General features: G+C 43.8%; 1 protein-coding gene across 2 annotated transcripts in view; it reads left to right on the plus strand.

The window, feature by feature from the left end:
- The first annotated feature begins 3,833 nt into the window (after positions 1-3,833).
- Positions 3,834-19,718, plus strand: part of Klf7 (Kruppel like factor 7) — an 82,929-nt gene continuing 67,044 nt past the window's right edge. Inside the window, exon 1 of one of the 2 annotated variants that reach the window (XM_045147248.1) lies at positions 3,834-4,379. In XM_045147248.1, the coding sequence (XP_045003183.1) occupies positions 4,278-4,379 (102 nt within the window). In that variant the 5' untranslated portion in view covers positions 3,834-4,277. The remainder of the gene's footprint in view (positions 4,380-19,718) is intronic. The other variant, XM_045147249.1, reaches the window with a different exon arrangement.

A 19,718-nucleotide genomic window follows, 5' to 3' on the forward strand; every position in this document is an offset into this window, starting at 1 on the left:
GGCGGCAGGGGAGGGGAGGGAGCCGCGCTGTTCTGGTTGTATCGTTTCTCCACGTGTGCTTTTACTTCGCGGTCTGCTCCTCCCTCCGTTGCTCGCTGCCGCTCTCCCCTCACGTTTCCCGAGTTGCGGAGAGCGCGGTGTGAGGGGAAAATCCCGCACCTGGCTTGTCCTGCGGCTCGAGCCGAGAGACCGGCGGTTTTTCTGCCGCTCCGCGGTTGCGGCGGGTAGCTGAGCCGCCCCGGAGCCGCTGTTCCCGGCTGTGCAGGCTCTGGATGCTCTGGAACTCTTCTACTTCTCCGCTGCCGCCTCAACTTCCTATACACCTCACTTTTTAGTAAAAGTGTGTATTTTGCTGAGTTTTTTTTGGTCTTCCCCCCCCCAGGCTGTTTTGGCGTGGTACCTACGCCGCCATCTTAACCGGAAGAGCCTGAATTAGTTATTTTTATGTTACTGTAACCAAATACTTGACAGTAACAACTCAAGGGAGGAAAGGTTTATTTTGGCTCATGATTTCAGGGGGATTTTGCCCATCATGGTGGGGAAGGCATGGTGGAGGGATTTTTCTGATGATGGGATCATGAGGCTAATGTTCATACCCAGTGGATCAGGAAGGAGGGAGATATGGACTGGAACGAGGCTCTATTAGCGACCTACTTTAGTAGTCAGCCAGGTCCCCACCTGTTGTGATGGTTTTAATATACATTTTGCCTCCAATATCCTCAAAAATTTATGATTAAGCCTCCTACTTAGTTCCCAGATGGAGGAGTTTTTGGGAAGTGGAGCCTTGCTGTAGGAGGTGTGCCTCTGGGCATTAGCCTTGGGCTGTTACAGTCCATCTAACTAACTTACTCTGTTTCTGTGACAAGATGTGACACCCCAGGGGCCTGCTCAGTCATGCTTTGCCCACCAGGATGAAAATACTCCCTCAAAACTGTGAGCTGAAATGAAACCTTTCCTTTCGTGAGCTGGCTGGATGCTTTGATTCAACAATGAAAAGATTACTGCTACACCTCTTAAAGGTTTCACAGCCTTCAAAATAGTGCCACAAGCTATGGACAGGACGTTTAAAACACGAGCCTGACTGGTGGAGGCGGGGGAATTTCAGATTCAGTGTCTATTTATATTCTTTCAGTATTTATTAGTTCTTGGGGTCAATATTATTTACTTGTATGTGTTTCCTATAGTATTACTTCCAAAGGATGACATTATTTAAAATCCTATTATCAGTTTCTCCCAAGGCAATGCCTGCACAGGAGACTGATTTTGGCCTTAAATTGGAGGCAGACCTATATTTCAATTTGTATCTGCCATTTAATAGACATGTAGCAATGGACAAATTATATGCCATCTCTGAACTTCAGCATATTTGCCTATAAAAACAGACCAACAAAAGCTCCCTCCCATGAGTGTACTGAAGTTCTGGTGTGAGTAAGTGCAAATGACAGGTCCTGAGGAGGCATTCAGTGTATGGTAGTTACAACAGTGCAGTCTATTTTTGGTTTACCTGACTGCCAACATTTCCCTTGGGATATAACTTTGTTGATGATTTTACATTTTTGTATACTTTACATGTGTTTAATGTGAACCTAGGGTCTCTAGGCTAGAAACATTATTATGATGAATATTGAAATTGTGCCTTTTGGAATACTTTGTTGCACAAATCAGTTGGATTGAATTCTTAAATATTCTATAATGCTTTAAATGAAGTTCAAAATGCAACATGCAGGATTGACTTTGTAAAATTTTGTTCAGTTCTTTTGCAGATTGGGTGCCTGTCAGTTACAGGAGGAAAGCTTCAATAGCAGTCCTCCAGCCCACCCAGGCAATTTCTCTCAACATATCTTAACTTAAAAACATGAATCTCAATCATTCTTGATGTAGAGGCTAGTGAAGAAGTCATAGAAGCTTAATGCTTCTGGATTGGATCCTTGTCTGGTCACTTCCTGGTTATGTGAACTTGGTCAATATCCTTAGTATTTCTAAACCTGGAGATCTTCATCCATTAAGTTGGGAATCATGAAAGCCCTTCTGTTGGGATTGTCTTTAGGATTTAATGGACATTACGTATAGAATATCGATGCACAGTGTGTGGTAACTATAGCATCTTCAAACTTACAAGGAAACAGATGTTCTATTTTGTTAAAAATAGTAATAGTAGCTGGGCATAGTGGCACACCCCTTTAATCTCAGCACTCAGAAGGCCGAGGCAGGAGGATTGCTCTGAGTTCAAGGCCAGCCTGAGACTATATGATAAATTCCAGGTCAACCTGAGCTACAGTGAGACTTGTTTCACTTAATCCTCAGGACAACCCCAACATGGGAATTGCCATTATTCCCAACTTAAAGGCTGGAAATTTCTACGTAAATGAACTGGCTTTTGTTCAACTCCAGTAATTTAAGTCCCCTGAAGAACAAATTTCAGGTTATGTGCTTGGTCTACATAATTCTTTCAGACATTGAGATTATGGAGTTCTGCGTAGTCAAAGGAAGGGAGAGGTATGGAGAGTGATGAAGGTGGGTATTACTTCTCCCATTAACGACACAAGGGAGTTCAAGTACTGAGTTCTGCCATCATTCCGAAAGTGGTTCAGCTTGCAGCGCGTTTTGGAGAAGCTTGACCACGCTCAACACTGAAGGTCAAGCCAACAACTGGGCAAATCGAACTTGCTGAGTGCAGGTTTCCGTCTCAGGAATAACAGCAAAATCTATTCTCTGTAGCCCAGCTCCAACCAAACTCGGCACAGATGCGAAACCCCCACCCCCCATCCCCCGGTCCCGCTCGGCCGGGAAAGCAGCACGTGCTAAGCGCCCAAGTTCTAACGCACCCAAGGGTCGCCCCGCTTTGGATCAGCTCTGGCTGGGCCTGAGCGCGTGCCCGAGACGCGTGCCCGAGGACGGCCGGCGGGCGGGAGCGCGCGCGGGTGGGCGGGGCCGGCGCGCGGCGCCCAGGGTGCGGGCGCAGGCAGGCGGGCCGCGTCTCCTCTCCGCGCTGCTCCCCTTTGTTCTCTGCCATTGTGAGGCACTTCCTCCTCCGGCGCTGCTTCTCTGTACCCTGACAGCCTGTGGGGACTTCGTGTGTGTGTATGGGGGGGGGGGTCTCGGTGCCTTTCCTCCCCCTCTTTTGGTTTTTACTTATTTTGTTTTTGCTACGTGACGCTGTCCTTGGCATGGCCTCTCCGCCCCGACACCGAGGAGGAAAGGCCAAGTGCAGGGTCACTGTCCCCGGGACGGCCGCTCTCCTCCGGGTCCCTCTCTCCAGGAGGCATCCTAAGCCTTCACTCCGGGACTTCCATCCCGACCACTAAGGGCGACAGGCGACCCGCACCCTTCCGACGAGCTCCGGCTCCAGGGGCAGCGCGCGGCGCGGTGCGCTCCGACCCGGCGTCCCGGGAGCCGGCGCAGCGCTGCTGTCGCCGCGGCCCTCCCCGGCGCTCGCGCTCCCCGGCCGCCTCGGCCCCCTTATATAGCCCTCTAAAAATAGCTCGCTTCGCACCGCCTTGTAAGGCAGCAGGGAGATCCGCCGAGAGCCAATCCGCGTCCGCCGCCGGGGCTAAGCCCCGCCTCGAGGCCCGCTCCGAGTCCCCCATTGGTCCTCAGTGACTTCATGAGCCCCCTGTTTACCATACATGGTCACACGCGGCCTAATGGACGCCCTCCTCCGAGATCCCACGGCTGCGCGCAAATCCGGACGGAGGGAGGGAGGGAGTTTGGGGAGGTGGGGGTGGGGGGGAAGAGCAGGAGGAGGAGTAAAGGGGAGGGAGGGGGGAACTACAAACTAGCAAAGGATGGGGTGGGGGTGGGGAGGGAAGGAAAGGGGTGGGGGGGAGAGAAGCGATCGCGAGAAAAAAAAATGCAACCTCCCAAAATAAAGAGCAAAGATTGCATTAGGAGCGAACAGCAGCGCTGCAGAAATAGATGGCAGCTTCGCGTCAGTGAGTTTGCATATCCCCCTTCCTGATGCACGAGCTGGAGTGATTAGAGCCCTGGAAGGGAATTGTTACTCCCGTGAAGTGCCCTTTTCCTGGCAGTCATCTGCACTGTACACGCTGGATGCCTCTCTCCATCCACCCCGCTCCTCTCTCCTCTCTCACCTCCTCTCTCCCTCTCTCCTGCATTGATTCCCCCCCCCTTTTTTTTAGTTGACTGAAACAAAACAAAACAAAAGGGCCACTGGATGTCTGCCTTCTTGGGGGGTGAGCCAGACAGACTGACAAACAAACAGACCCAACTGAGCTCGGGGGAGGGTTTCTCCTCCCGTTTTGCCCGGCAGCAGCAGCATGGACGTGTTGGCTAGTTATAGTATATTCCAGGAGCTACAACTTGTCCACGACACCGGCTACTTCTCAGCTTTGCCATCACTGGAGGAGACCTGGCAGCAGGTGAATGATTTAAATTACTTGTGTAAATCGTGTGGTGGCGGCGGCGGAGACGCAGGGGCTGCGTTGGTGTGGGCTTTGGGTTGAATTTTTTTTTTTTTTAAATTATCTCTTTCTCTCTTTTGGCTGTGTGTTGTTTAAAGATTTCTGAAACGGTCATATGCGTTTACCTCTCCACCCACCCCTAACCCTTTTAGTGTGTCGAGCTGAGCAGCCGATCTGAGCTGCCTGCGTTTTCTGTCACCAACACACATCTTTGCGCACACGTTGTCCCCCCGCAGAGAGCTGCCGAACTTCTGGGGTTCGGAGGAGCAGGGTGGGAAGGTGGTTGACAAGGATACGGCTTTCCTAACATGCGGGAGCTGTACCTACCTGGTCCCTAAATCAGGCTCATCTATTTCAGTTGGTGTTGACTACTTTCAGATGGGGTGGGGGTAGGGGGCAAGGGCAAAGAGGAGTATTTTTCCCAGTCATTAGCAAGTGTCAATAAAGAATAGGAGCTTGATTTTGAGACTGGAAGCCAGTCACAAAAGATTACTCAAAAATAGGTACTGGAAGGACGGGAAGATGTGTTTATCGTAGGCTGACAATGCATTGTAGGTTTCCCCATCTAATGCCTCGGTGTGTGTGTGTGGGGGTGTCTGTATGGTGTCCTTGTTTTTCCTTTATGTTTGGGAGGGGGTCCCCTCTCCAGTTAACACTACCTGGGACAAAGGATGGTGCGTACTTCCCCGTGCCTCTGACTTTGTTTTGGAGGACTAGTTTGGAAGACTAGAAACTCGTAGGATGCTGAAGGGCAGAGGTGCCAAGTTGGCGGGGTATCCTGGGGAGGATGACGCCTGGCTGCGGACAAGTTCACTGGGCTGTTGTGAAGCGGAATTAAAAAGAAAAAAAAAAAAAAGTGCTGGTCAGTGGAAAGTGCTGGGTCTGCTGCGGAAACAGTGGTTTTTCCAGCAGCGATTAGGAGCTGCTGAGAGGACATTCTGCAGGAAAGATGGTGGTGGGTGGGGGTGGGACTCCGTGGGCATTTAAAAACTCGCCAGTGTGTACCATGGAAAGTCCAAGAAGACAGTCCCGATTTGCACATCGGAAGTGTGAACTTGCACAGTCCGTCCTGGAGAAACCCCAGCTTGCCCTTGGGGAGGGCTGCGCGGTCCATGGTGTGTGGCTGCTCATGTAACTTCTCTGCTTAGTGACAGCAGCTAGTTAAGGCTAATGCACAGCTGAATTTCCTCTGCCTGGATCCAAAATAGGATTTGCCAGCTTGGGGCTGGGATGTAACAGTTGCTGCTTTAGGAAGAGAGCTTTTGCTTTTAGTGTCAGACTGGTGGCAAAGGGATCCTCTGACTGGACCATTGTGACTGGTTGTTCTCCCTGGACTAGAAGCTGTGAGCTGTTCTCTAGGTTATTGGCTCCTGGTGTCAGTGTGTCCATGCCTGCGACCCTGCCCAAAGACATGGGCAAATACTCTTGTCTCTTGAAACACTTGCGTGCAGTCCACACGTTAGCAGAGAACATTTCTTCTACGCATCTTTTTCCTTATCCTCAACAAGGCTTCATCTGAAGGGTCTCACTGGATCATTTTTCCTTTATTTATTCTGCATGTGAATTAAACCAAAATGTTGTCCAAATTTCTTTTCCTAAATAGCCTCCATTTCACACTGTCAGTCCATTGGTGTGGAATCAGTTGCATATTAACAACTGTCTAGACTGGTTAGGGAAGGGAATCTGTTGATTTAGTCAGCCTGCCCCAGGCAGCCCTTGTTTGTGACTAACTGCTATGCAGTGTTGGAGGGAAGAAAGTTGGCTTTATTTGTTACACGTTCCCTGCAGATGAATCACACAACTTTGTTTTGGTTCAAGTTTTCACAGTAGTAAAGCCTGCTTTGGAGAAAGGCCTCCTCAGAGGAAACCTGCTTTTCTGGATCTGCCCAGATCCCAGAGAAGATCTACAGCTGTGAGGAAACATCATTGTCTTGACAATTAGGGGATGTATTAGATCTATTGTTTCCTCAGGAGCCAGCTCTGCTCTTCTCCCTTTTTCCTCCCCTGTCCTCTTCCCTCTTCCAGAAGACTCTAGCTTAGCCTTTTTTTTTTTTTAATCTGTAGGCAAAGGAATTCTCACCCTTCTGTTCCCCTTCTTATTTCTTGTCTTAACTGTCTCCAATTGCTAACTCCTCTCACGTTAAAACTCATCTCCATGTTATCTTGGAGAGTTGCTCCTGGTTTACATGGAAACAACTTGTGGGCATGCACTTGAAAAGGGGTACCACTGGAGGAGCTTTCTGCTCTGGACTCAGTAGTTATGTTGCCCTATAGAAAGGTAACCAGGACCCAGAGTTCATGCTGATGACAAAACCTTTAGCCCTCATTCCTGCCTTCCTCCCTCTTCCTGCAGGCCTTTGCTGCTGCTGAGTTAGTGTGGCAGTGGTTATGTACAACTGTTAATTCCAAATCAGCCGTCATGTTGTGAAATTTTGAGTCCGTTTTGTTCAAAACAGCTCACGAAGATTGCCACAAAAACCCCTTGCAGGAGGAAGTTTTCCGATGGTGTGTGGTAATCAGAATTTAGAGGTCAAATGAAGAGTCATTCTTAGGTGTTTTCTTAAAGTGAACAGTGTACCTGGCCTCTGGGAGATGAGTGAAAAACTGAGACCTTGATAACCTGATTTGGTTTCTAGAGAAAGAATAGCTTGGATGATAAACCTAAGAACATCTGTACATTTGAAAACCTAGGCTAGGCTATTTGTAGACTTCAATTCAAACTTATGATATAGGATAGTTTCCTGTGTCAGGGAGTCTGTGACAAAGACACTGATTGTGACAGGGCCACCTCTTATTATAGAGATTATCATTTTGTCATTTGGTTTTCAGGCACCTTTCTTCCATAGAGCTCCAAATCTGAAAATCATTACTAGTATAATTAAAAAACCAAATGGACATCCCATATTAACAGCACTCCATTCCGCTCTGACTGCATACTTAAGCACTTGGCCCAAGTAATATCATCTCTGCTTGTCACATAACTGTAAATTACACTGTGCTTCTGTGGTCTATTATTTTATGAAATTTAGCTGACACAACTGTTAAAGCTACCAGCCTTAATCTCTTTGGAAACTTGCAGGAAATATTCCAAAACTGTCTGAGCAAAAGTAGGAAAACGTCAAGGTTAGGGCAAAAGTTAGAAAGTAGATTTTAGGTTACCATTTGAGGATAAAGGGAGCTATATTTATGACTTTTGTTACCAAGAGAAGTTATGAATCTTTGACTGACTTGGAAAATAAAAAGGATTTGATATAATACTCTTCTTCCAGACTCGATATAAATATATAGAATTTTTAACATGTTCATCTTTCCTGGCCTGCTTCATAAGGAAGGTCAAGTAGAGATGTACGTCTTACTTGGATTTAACTTTGCTCCATATCATGTCTACTTGAGAACTCTTATGGAATTATGCTCATTGTTAATGCTGATTCATAATTGGCAAATGGGGTCAATTTCAGGCCTCTCTTTTGCTTGGAGAAAATTTTCCACTGCTACTGGAAACAAATAAATAAATCATAGAACATTCTTCCCTCCTCCTCCATTCCCCCATTGTTTTAAACTAATGGCATACTTGGCTACTGTAAGAACTAAAGTGTCCCCATAACACTGCAATTTCATCTTGGTTTTGGGCACCCTGAAACACTTTTTATGAGGGCTTTTGGTTTGAGGCATCTCTAGGGGGAAAAAACCTACAGAAATGGTTGCCTTCCAAGAACTCTGCCTCATGGTACCAGGGATGGGGTTTGGTCTGTGAGTCACACTGTGTTTTCTGCTGTATGATTGCTCCTTCGCATTGCTTTCTACAGGTTTGCATAGCCAGGTGCTGTCTCAGCCAGAAAGACAAAGCAAACTGTAGAATCTGTGTCTCTGCAGGTTTGCCACTGTCCCCAGTTTGCAGAAAACCTTGTCATGAATTAGGATTTCTTGGCAACAGCACCACCCTGAGAAATTTGTAGACACAAAGGAGCCTTGGTAATCATGCTGAAAGGATAAAATAGCTGGCGCGTGTGTGTGCGTGTGTGTGCGCGCGCGTGTGTGTGTGTGTGATTTGCGTGTTCTTCATTTATTATAGATAAATTTCCTTATTTGAAACAGTGTCTTGGTATGTGAAAGAAAAAATAATCAGAACTTGTCCCTATTAGCCAGCTATTTCTTTGTAAGGATATAATCACTAACTAAATGTAGCTTTAAAAATGAAAGCACGTGTAAATGCAATCAATCACACACTTAGCTTTTCTGTAATGGATTCTTTTCTATATTCTTTGAATAGACACATCTTTGTGTGGGTTTAGGGGCTTTCCAACATGATCATTCAGTCTACCAATTTGCAGTTTGGTATTTCAAAGTGAGCACAGATAAGTTTTTACTACATCTGTCCCTAATGGGGGAAAAAGAAGTCACCATTCTTTGTTCTCCATCCCTCCTCCGTACCCTGAAGAGAATAAGATGTTGGGGTCTTCCCCATTCAAAAGGCAAAGTTGAAGATCCAGGGCAACAGCCTTGCTCTGAAATGGTTTGTGGATGGGCATGTTGGAGACCTTAAGTGTTTGAATATGGGCTCTTGTTCTCTCCCAGCCCATCTTAAACACCGTGGCTGGGGGTGCTAGTTTTCTCCTTCACTTAAATGAACATAGTTTAGAAAGGGGTTGGATGGGCTTTTAGTAGCCATTCTCTTATGAATCTTCAAGTTCTTTTCCCTTTAGAGGATCCCTCTATGCTAGTTGGCTGACTGCAGGCACTACAATCTTTATCACTCCCGTGTCTTTTAGGAAAAGAAGAAGGTAGTTTACTCTGGCCAGTCCCAGCTGGCTCATGTTGGTGGGCTAGCTACTTGTATACTGTCTAGTTGGTAGATGTCCCCATCTCTGCATTGGGTAGTACTGTGCTAAGGACTGTTAATCACCGGTACTGGACTCTATGACTGGCGAGTGCAGACAATGCCTCTGTGATTCTTGTTCACTCAGCATATCAGCTAGCACATGTGTGCTATGGAAATGGGATTTGCTGAAAGTTTAGGACAGCTCCCCAACTTAAGGAGCAGTGAGTGCCAGAAGTGTGAGGGGCAGAGATTTAATGCTCTACAAATCTCTTTGTTCTCCCAGATCAGCTGAGTGCTTGCTTAGCATAAACAGGTGGGAATGTTTTAGCCCAAAATTGCCAGCCAACTCTTACCAAGTAAGGGGGTCAGAAAACTCCACTAATTGGAATAAGTTGTAATATGTAATCATTAACACTACTGATATGCTAAAATAAAAAAAAAAAACTACTCTTTACATTTTATGTCCATTTTAGAACATGCCCATGAGAAGCGATCCTTATTAAATGTAGTATAGGAGTTCCTACAGTAAACTAAAAGTATTGCCATTATTAAAACACGCTTTACTTGAGCATGGGCCTCATCTTGCCCCTCTCCACCTTGCCATTGCTTCTTGCTGTTACTTGCAGTTATTTCTGCTATTGTGGGTCTCAGGACAACCCTTGGCATTGGGTGTAGGCCCAAGAATCATACTGTAGTCTGTACTATGCTTGTTTCACTTTGTAATAGAAGAACTCCATCCTCCATATTCTTGATGTGTCCATGCTACTGCTGTCAACAGCAGCCTTGGAGTGTGAATCCAGTGTCAGCCTGGTGTGAGACGCCCAGTGACTTACAGGTTCAGGAGGGGGATGCCAATCCTGATGGAGCTGGTAGTAGACCCAGTGACACCCTGTATAATTTTCTTTGTTTATATTAAAATACAGAAAATATACCACAGTAAATATTTCCTTACACTTTTATTTGTGCAAAATATTGAGTTTGGGTGATGAAAAATTGAACTGAATGTAGATTGCACCCTAAGGAGCTTCTTGTCATAGGGAAAAGCATGTTTAACATTAAGTAATTCAGATCACTATTGCCAATAAGAACTATTAAGTTCCAGGAGTTTTTTGAACTCAGACTGCTCCGTGTCCATCTGTTTTTACTCATCATGTTTATAAAACGTGCTTTAGACTTACTTAGTTCTTTTGTGGGCATGCATTTGTAGCTCAGAACATGTGGAGGGTCAGTACTTTTAGGGGAGATGAACAGCTGTATGACTACACATACCCATAATGGCCAGGAAACAATGTCCATGTCTGTGTGATTCAGAAATGACTTGAGGTAATTAAAATAATGAATGAAGAGCCATATATGATATCTATTTCTGAATATGGATTCATTCACATTTCCTTAGGATCATATTGATAGTCAAGCCTAGCAAGAACCAAGGCTAGGAACCTAGAAGCTTAGGATTTCAAATCTTGAAATGGTCCTGGTTTTCTCAACTTTGAAGCACTAGGGTTAAACTGAATTGATTATTGAAGCCAACGGAAGCATTGAATTATACAGGCTTCATGTTATATGGATGGCTCCTGGGCCTAGGACTTGACTTTTCAGACACCCAAGTAAGTTTGCTTGGTTTCCATCACTGATGATGGATATATGTGAAGACACTTCTCATCCCACCATCTCAAAGGGAAGCAAGAAGGTCCCCTTTTACTTCAAAGAATATAAGAAACTTTGAAATTGGCTGGGCCCTAGAATAAGATATTGGATATGTTAGAGAAGATTTAGTTTCTTTGATTCATTTCCTACTTTAATAATCTATGGTGACTTTTAAAAATAGCCCATAGTTATGAAGTTAGTTTCACAAGAAAGTCATTTTAAATAGTCCTAGGAGGGGGGATGTAAGGAAGTTCATGGAGACACATGTCCTGGAAGGTTGGATGGAATATTGAGAGCTTGAGGTATATATAGAATGCAGCAGATGTGAAAGGGCTTTGTTGCTGACACCTTGTCAATAAAGGGGCTATATGAAGTGAACATGTCCCAGTTCATAGAACTCTTTCCTGAAATGTTTTAAAATACTTCAGAGAGCTATATTGCTATAGAACTATGATGTATACATTTAAACAAAAAGTACTGCACACACTAATAAACTATAGGAAGAGATTAATCTCATAGAGGAGGTGGAGCATGGAGTAGGCCTGACTTGTGTAACTACCTTTAATTGTCACTTCTGAATCCTTGGTCCTCTCTTTTGACCCTGTCTACTCCTTCACAGTTCTGCTGATAAGAGTCGCTCTCTTCTCACAGTTCTCTTTTGTCTCTAAGAGAAGAGAAGTTGAGATTTTCTTTCCTAGTAGCTGAAATTACTGTAATTTGCATTTTCAATTCCATTTCGGGTTGACATTTTTGGATATGACACTGATCATAAAAGCTTTTGGGGCTGTTCCATCATTCCCACAGCTGAGTGTGTTTCCAACCTCTACTTATTCAACTTCTGCCATGGGCCTCTTTCTTCTCCTGGCTGCCCTGTATCTTTGGTGAATATGACAGTTCATGTTCTAAGTTTGACACACAGGCCATGCTTTGCTCATCTAATACAAAGTTCTAGATAGAAAAAAAAATCTCCTATTAGCTGAATCATACAGTTCATGTTAAATATCTTGTTAATTTAGCTTTTGGGGCATGTTAGCTTTGGCCTACAACTTTTGGTGTCCTTTGCCATGACCTTGAGAAGGTCCTGTCACCTCCCTGGAATTGTTTCTTTACTACAATCACCTGGCATGGCCAACTTTCAGACTGTCAGTGGCTTCCTATCATGCACTTGATGAGTCTAAAACTTCCCAACATCAGAGTGTTCCGAGTTTGGGCCTATGTAATGTTTGCCAGCCCCTATGACTTCACACATGGCAGATGCTATCCTGGTGAGGCACATGTGCTTACCTGCTTCTATTTTTACTCATAATTTTTTTTCAACCCCCCTTTCCCTTCTTTTTTTACCCTTCCCCCTTCCAATTCTTTGTCTAAATTCTACCCATCCTTTAACTTGTAGATGGTTGCCACATCTTTCAGGAAACCACCCCCACCTCTCTTGCCCTCAGTTGACAGTAATCACTACTATTTCTGAGCTTTCATGTCCACTTTGTACTTCCTTAGGATGTTTACCAGCCCCCCCCCCCACCTCCCTGACCCATGCCTCCTCTCCTCTTGTCTTATCTTTCTGATTATGTCTTATGGTTTAAAAACAGGGCGAGTACTGTCACTATTATTTTGATAATTAGTCACTTTTTAATATACAACCTGATTCTTAGTGAGCCTTGCACACCCTAGGCATTTAGTATTTACATCTTGAATGTTTATAATGACTGTGACTTAAGATTTGATGATATTTTTCGCAATGGTTCTTGGTCATGCAGGCCAAGTCATTAAGTATTTCTTTAGAAGGGACTCAGTGCAGGATTCTGGGTGATTCCATTATGAAGCCACAGCTTTGAGCATGGATATGTAGAGGGTTAACTGTCAGTCACAGGAACTTATGCTTTACATTGGGACATTTAATTTCTTGTCTAAATTGGATTCTGAGTATACCAGAGATTTCTAAAAAAAATCAGAGCAGAGCCAGTAGATATCACTCATTGGTTAATAGCAGCTACCCAAACGTTGTTCCATTCCTCTTATTTTGCTTTCCACCTTAGAAGTCTCTATAGTGATCCTGTTTGTCTTACATTTCCTATGACCCACCCTGAGTTTGCTTAACCTGGTCAAATTCCATTTCTGGATCCCTGGTATTGGCCATGAAGTTTCAGCTCTGTGATGTTTCAAAGAATTCATTCTTGGTAGGCCCTTAGCCAGGATTTTCCACTTACTTTGGTCTGCTCTATAGTTGTTGTTGTTTATTTTACTTTTTAATAGCTAGGACATCATTCAATCTTTTTTTTTGTTTTATTTTATTATTATTATTATTATTATTATTATTTTGGTTTTTTGAGGTAGGGTCTCACTGTGGTCCAGGCTGACCTGGAATTAACTATATCATCTGAGGGTGGCCTTGAACTCATGGTGATCCTCCTACTTCTGCCTTCCGAGTGCTGGGATTAAAGGCATGCGCCACCATGCCTGGCTTATATTCTTATTTTTTTAAAAATATTTTATTTTATTTATATGAGAGAGGGAGGGAGACGGGGGGGGGCAGATAGAGAAAGAGAGAATGGGCGCACCAGGTCCTCTAGCCTCTGCAGACACATTCATTCCAGATGCTTGTGCCCCCTTGTGCATCTGGTTTATCTGGGTCCTGGGGAATCGAACCTGGGTCCTTAGGTTTAGCAGGCAAGCACCTTAACCACTAAGCTATCTCTCCAGCCCTTATATTCTTTTATTTATTTATTTATTTGAGAGAGAGAGAGAGAATGAGCACAAACGAACTCCAGACACATGCATTATCTTGTGCATCTGGCTTACGTGGGTCCTAGAGAATTGGGCAGAAGTTCTTTGGCTTTGCAGGCAAGTGCCTTAACCACTAAGCCATCCCTCCAGTGCTGCTCCGTAGTTTTTAAGTAACTGGGTCTCTATATGCACATCTGTCACTTGATGCAGATAGGAATTCGGAACCAGTTCTCCATTTTTCTTACCATACTGTTTGGAAATAGACTGTATTTATAAAGAATTTCAAAGGAACCATCTTTCTAGTAAGAGGAACAAAAATAAACCGTGGAAGAATTGCTGCTGAGGACATTCAGGCAAGGAGGCAGCCTCCAAATCCATGGAAAGCTGGGCTTCTGTGGTAGTGACTGTGGTCATGTGGTGAGCTTCACAAAGAAGCCTTAGAAATGTCTCTTTCTTTCCCCCTAAACTGTGATGTTTTCAAAATTGCATGTCCTGTAGCTACATCCTTTCATCTATAAACTGTCTTTGATAGGGGTATGGTTGGTAAGAGACACCATCAGGATAGGAGCCCAGGGCTGAAGGATGCTTTTTGGAAAGTTCAACCCAGCTGTGAAAATGGCAATTAGCTATGGAGCAATCACCCTGCAAGGGAGTGTTTGCCTGTTCTTGAACCCCCCTCACATCCACCTTCCAGAGCCCCGTGATCAGGACTTCAATGGAGTGGTCAGAGTGTTGTTGCTTATTTTTGGAAAGGCAGCAAATTTGCTCAGTCTACAAAGCTGTAGAAATAGAGACTCCCTACTCCTGACCCTACCTTTAGAGCTTTTGGCATTTGTTTGTAAGGCCACTATAGACCCTGTTCATAGGGTACAGCTCATTCTATGGTTGGGAGGAGGTCTTCTGTAAGTAGGCTGTATGCAAAAGCAGTTCTGCTGTGAGCCATAGGAGAGCCAGCTCAATGTCAGCCCTGAGTCACTAGCTGCCTCTGCATTCCAAGGTTGTTTGCCCTCTGCTGTATGCCCTCCTCTCTGCCTCAAGACTCATGCTTCTTTTAATATGCACCAAGAGATGATTTGATCCATGATGGACTTTTTTTTTTGTGTTTGCTCACAAGTGTCTCAACAAACAGCTATATTGAGCTGTTGTTTTAGGAGGCTCATGGTCTATTGTCATTGACACATCCATTCTCTAACGTTCAAGCGGGAACACATAACAGAATTTCCTACTGAGAAATAAGAAAAGTCAGAGGGAAGGGTGATTAAGCAAGCTGTCTTACTGTGCCTGCAAAGCAAGCAAGTTGCAGCAGTAGAGGTATACTTTCCTCTTCCCTCCTTACACTTGGCTCTTCTTCCTAACATTGGACAAAGCATTGTAACAGGACCTAACACATATCAGATGCTTAAAGATTGTCTCCTTTGAGTGCCTTTTATGAGCCCTTTATTTCAATCTTTAACTATGGCCCTGTGAAATACATATGTATTCTGCTCATCCTCACTTACAGGTGGTAGCCCTGAAGTTGTGGGTATTCAGTAGCTTGCCTGAAATTACACATCACAGAAGTGGTTTAGACAGAATCTAAACCTAGGCAGGCTTTCTACCTCACCCAGTGTTTACATATATTCCAACCTTTGGTTAGGTAGAAGCCATCAGGAGAGAAGCCAGTGACATGGCCTAGCATTAGACCTATATGGATCCCACTTGTCTGTCTGCTTTCTAAACCTTGGTTTTCTGTTCTTTCATTGTATTAGATGCTCCTTAAGAGCTACTGTTTTGTGGTAGACAAATTACGTGGAAGCAGGCAGAAACCTTGAGAAAGGTCACTGGCCATCACTGAGTTGTTGTCTTCGTCTGTGAAAAGAGGTTGTTGATTCCTACACAAGAACTGGCTCTGTGGTCCAGCATGAGGCACCCAGCAGCCACGCAGCACATGTTCCCAGGGCTTAGAATGGGAACAGGTATATACACTGCTCCCTGAGATTGAGCCAGTGGTGACATTCTTGGAATTTGCTTGGCTTGTTCATGCAGATGTTCAACCTGTCCCCTTTCTTTCTTGCTTACCTTACGCATGACTTGCTTTCCCTAAGTTTTTTTCAGCAAGCATTTTTTTTCTTGGAGCCAGAATTAGGTGCATAGAACATAATACAGTGCTGGTTACTACACCTGCCATTCCTGCCTTACCTGATGACTGAGCTTATAGCAGCTTATGAGAGTGAATCAGGTTTTATGAGATCTATAAATATCTCAGATAGGAATTTTATTTCATTTTCCTCCTTCAAATGAGACATAATAGAAGCACTCATATCCATGAGGAATATTCTTTCTGTGATAAAGTAGGGTGTTTGTGAATAGGCCTCTGAAAAGCGATCATTTGATGTGGTTGTTCATGTTGGGAGTTTTCTGGGGGAGGGGGCAGAATCCTGCATACAGCTGCTATAAAACTCAAAGACTATCCCTTGGTATTTAAGGTTTAGCCCAGCACCTATGGAGAGATTTATTTTTACGGTTGCCAGCTCAGTGTGAAGACTGTATTCCCTCTTTCTGCGGATTCTACTTCTGTTGCTTTCTTACAGACAGGCAAGGGAAGTCCCACTGGGGGTGGAGGGCTTCCTGCAACAACTTCCCCAGTTCTTTGTCTAGTGTGTTGATGCGAGTGTTGAACACTTCCCAGCTATTCTCATCCCTCCCTCCACTTCATGGGCTGTCCTAGAAAGATTTCATGCCACCAAACACAGGGATATTGCTTTCACTGGGAATTAAACTTTTAAAATATATTTTTAAAATATTTTATCTATTTATTTGCAAGCACAGAGAGGCGGAGAATGGGTGCTAGGGTCTCCAGCCACTGCACATGAACTCCAAACACACACACCATCTGGCTTTATGTGGGTACTGGGGAACTGAAGCCTGGTTGTTAGGCTTTGCAGGCAAGTGCCTTAACCACTGTGCAGTCTCCCCTCCAAAATATGTTTAAGCTTTTTCATTCTTTTGGTGTACATTAACTGATATCAGGCATGGAAAAAGACTTATCTTACTCTTTGAAAAAGGAATCATGAGCACATGGGATTAAAACATCATTTTTTCTTTTCTTTTTTTTTTTTTTTAAATAATCAAATGGAAAGTACCTGTTAAAGTGCCTCCCTTTTCCTACCTGTACAATCATGGGCTTTATTTGCCATATCTTATTCAGGTATCCAGGACTGTCCATGTGGCTTTTTTGATTTAATTTTTTTTTTTTATTTTTCGTTTAAATTTAATGCCTGATTCTGACCACTTACTTGTCTTTGCTTTTATTTTCTTCTTTTAGTACAACTTCTAGCACCATACCCCCATTCTCTGTAACTAGAGAATAATTTAATCTGTTTTTGAAAGAATAAACCATATGAACTTAGTACCCTTGATCCAAAAGGCATTAAGAGGATTTTGCCTTGAGGTTATCTAATATTTTCTGTTCAACTTCATGCCAATGCACAATACAGTCTGTCTTGGCTCTGCTACATATAGCCACTCTCCTGTGCTTCTCTAGTGATGGGATGTTTTCTGTTCTTCAGTTTCCTAATGTGTACTATGGGGATAGAGCTAGGAATAGTGAGATTATCAGAGATACAAACAGGAAGCTATTAGGCTATACTGGCTTGAAGATGTGTATTATGTGGACAGCATGCATATTTCAATATCCTTTTTAGTTTGGATGCTTAGTTGACAGCATCGTATACTCTTCAATTAACCTTGTCTCCACTGTTTCTTCCGTCCCTCATTTCTGATCAGTACTGCAGCCAACATGCAATTGGGTTTGTGACCTCCCCTTATTCCCTCACACTAACAACATCCCGCGATACCTTTCCCCTCCTGTTGCTGTCAGGTTCGCATTGGTGCAGAAATCACCGGCCAAGAGCAGCTTGTAGAAAAAAAGGTTTATTTTGGCTTACAGACTCAAGGGGGAAGCTCCACGATGGCAGAGGAACACGATGGCATGAGCAGAGGGTGGACATCACCTCCTGGCCTACATCGAGTGGGCAAAAGCCACAGGAGAGTGTGCCAAACACTAGCAAGGGGGGAGCTGGCTTTAACACCCGTGAGAACTGTCCCCAACAATACACTGCCTCCAGGAGGTGTTAATTCCCAAATCTCCATCAGTTGGGAACCTAGCATTCAGAACACCTAAGTTTATGGGGAACACCTGCATCAAACCACTGCACCTCCCAAGGGTTGTGATTTGAAGCCAACCTGTATCTCTGCCTCACTGCTTCAAGCTGGCTTGTTATTCCCCCTCTCAGTCAGAATTCACTTCAACTTCCTCTTCAGTTTCTCCATCTTGTTGAATGTCTTTGTTTGGGATTCTGTTTTCTTTAGAGCCACTCTTCACTTCCCACTTCCACCTCGCATGCAGGTGCGGTTGTTTTTAGATCATGGGAGTCTGGGCTGGAGAAGACCCTGTGGCTCGCCCCTCCCCTGCCTGAGCTGAGCTGTTGCCTGACAAGTTCATTCCTTACAAGTTCATTACTTACTTATTCGCAACATTTTCCAACTTGGAAACTGACTCTGGGTTTCCTGAGCATGCAGCCTCCTCTTGAGCTAGGTGGGAGGAAGATGGGATAATACCACATAGATAAAACATTTTGGTACAACGAATAAGCATGGTGAAGACTGAAAACAAAAACTTTGCAAAAACTTGCTACTGCATTCATTCTCATGGTTTCTTTCTTTTGCCACTTGTAGGGACTTAACCAACTAGTAGTGGAAACACACCTTTGTTTTCTGGGCTTTATTTTCATGGAAGAAAATCACAGCCCGTTTAGGGGTTTTCTTAATCTGATGTGGAAACATGCACAGAATTTACTGACGTATGTCATTGCTTATTTTGTGGAAGTTGATTTTGATGCCACCTGGTTCACTGAGGAAGTGATGCTCTTTGTACGAAGGCCAGAGTATTATAATAAACTACTTTTCTGAAACTGAGCCTCTTTGCTTTGTCCCTACCCTTGGCATTCACAGCCTGCCAGCAAGGCACTTGGGCTTCATTTACTTTTAGGATTCTACTCTACCTTAGGGGTATTTAAATGAATGCTCCTTTCTATTGGCTTCTCTGTATTATGAAAGATAATCAGTCGACCAGATGTGTACTTTTCAGTCATCATTTTTTTTTTAAAGAAGAAGCTTTTATTTTAACATACTTCATGATGCAAAGTACCCCCTTCTTTTCTTTAATCTCTGATTAATTTTTCTTTTCTAAAATTTCTGATTGCTAAGTGATGAAACAAGGTCACTATCACCTCTGTGTCTGTAGGTGTGCATATGTTTGAACAGGTTTTCAAACTATCTTACTGTGAGAATGATCAACGATTAAAATACTTCTGAAAATATTTCTAGATAGGAATAAAGAGAAAAAGAAAGAAAGCAGAACAGAAAGGTAGATGCAATGTGGCTATGAAATATCCTTACAAGTTTTTTTCTGTACAAAATAGAAGCAGAATACAGACCATTTGTCCTCCTACCCAAGATGTGCCTGCCTACTTTTTCCTCCAGCTTTTGTATTCTGGAGACTCACACTTTACAAAGGTTAGAACTTTAAAAGAGCCACACATTTCATTGTGAGCCTTCTCCTCCCCTTCAATTTGCAAATAACCTGCCTGAGCTTTAGGATCATTAAGTCCAAGCAAGTATTGACTCTCAAGAATTGTGAGCCCCTTTTCAATATTTTAAACACATTTGCATGTTAACACAATGAAGGCTACAGCGTGGCTTAGGGCAGAGCTTCTGCAAGGGTAGGGTGGACTCCCAGGGATTTTGTGAACACAGTGTTAAATAACATGGAATCACTTTGGGAGACAGTTTTATTCCCCTTTTAGTGCTTTTTCTGTTCACCTGACTGAAGAACAGCATCAGCTTCAGGATAGCAGGTTTTTAACTTCTCCAGGCTTGGTTATCCCTCTTTCCTTTCCTCCCCCTCCCTTCCCTCCCTTTTATTTTATTATGAATTTTTATTTTAAAATACAGAGCAGGTTTCAGATTCAGAGCTTTTGACAGGCAAACATCTAGTTAAAAGTTCATAATATTGTTTAGATTTTCTTATCTTTGTGATAGTCTATTAATGAACATTTGTAAAAAAT

The sequence above is a fragment of the Jaculus jaculus genome, chromosome 4, assembly GCF_020740685.1.
Source record: "Jaculus jaculus isolate mJacJac1 chromosome 4, mJacJac1.mat.Y.cur, whole genome shotgun sequence".
NCBI lineage: Eukaryota > Metazoa > Chordata > Mammalia > Rodentia > Dipodidae > Jaculus > Jaculus jaculus.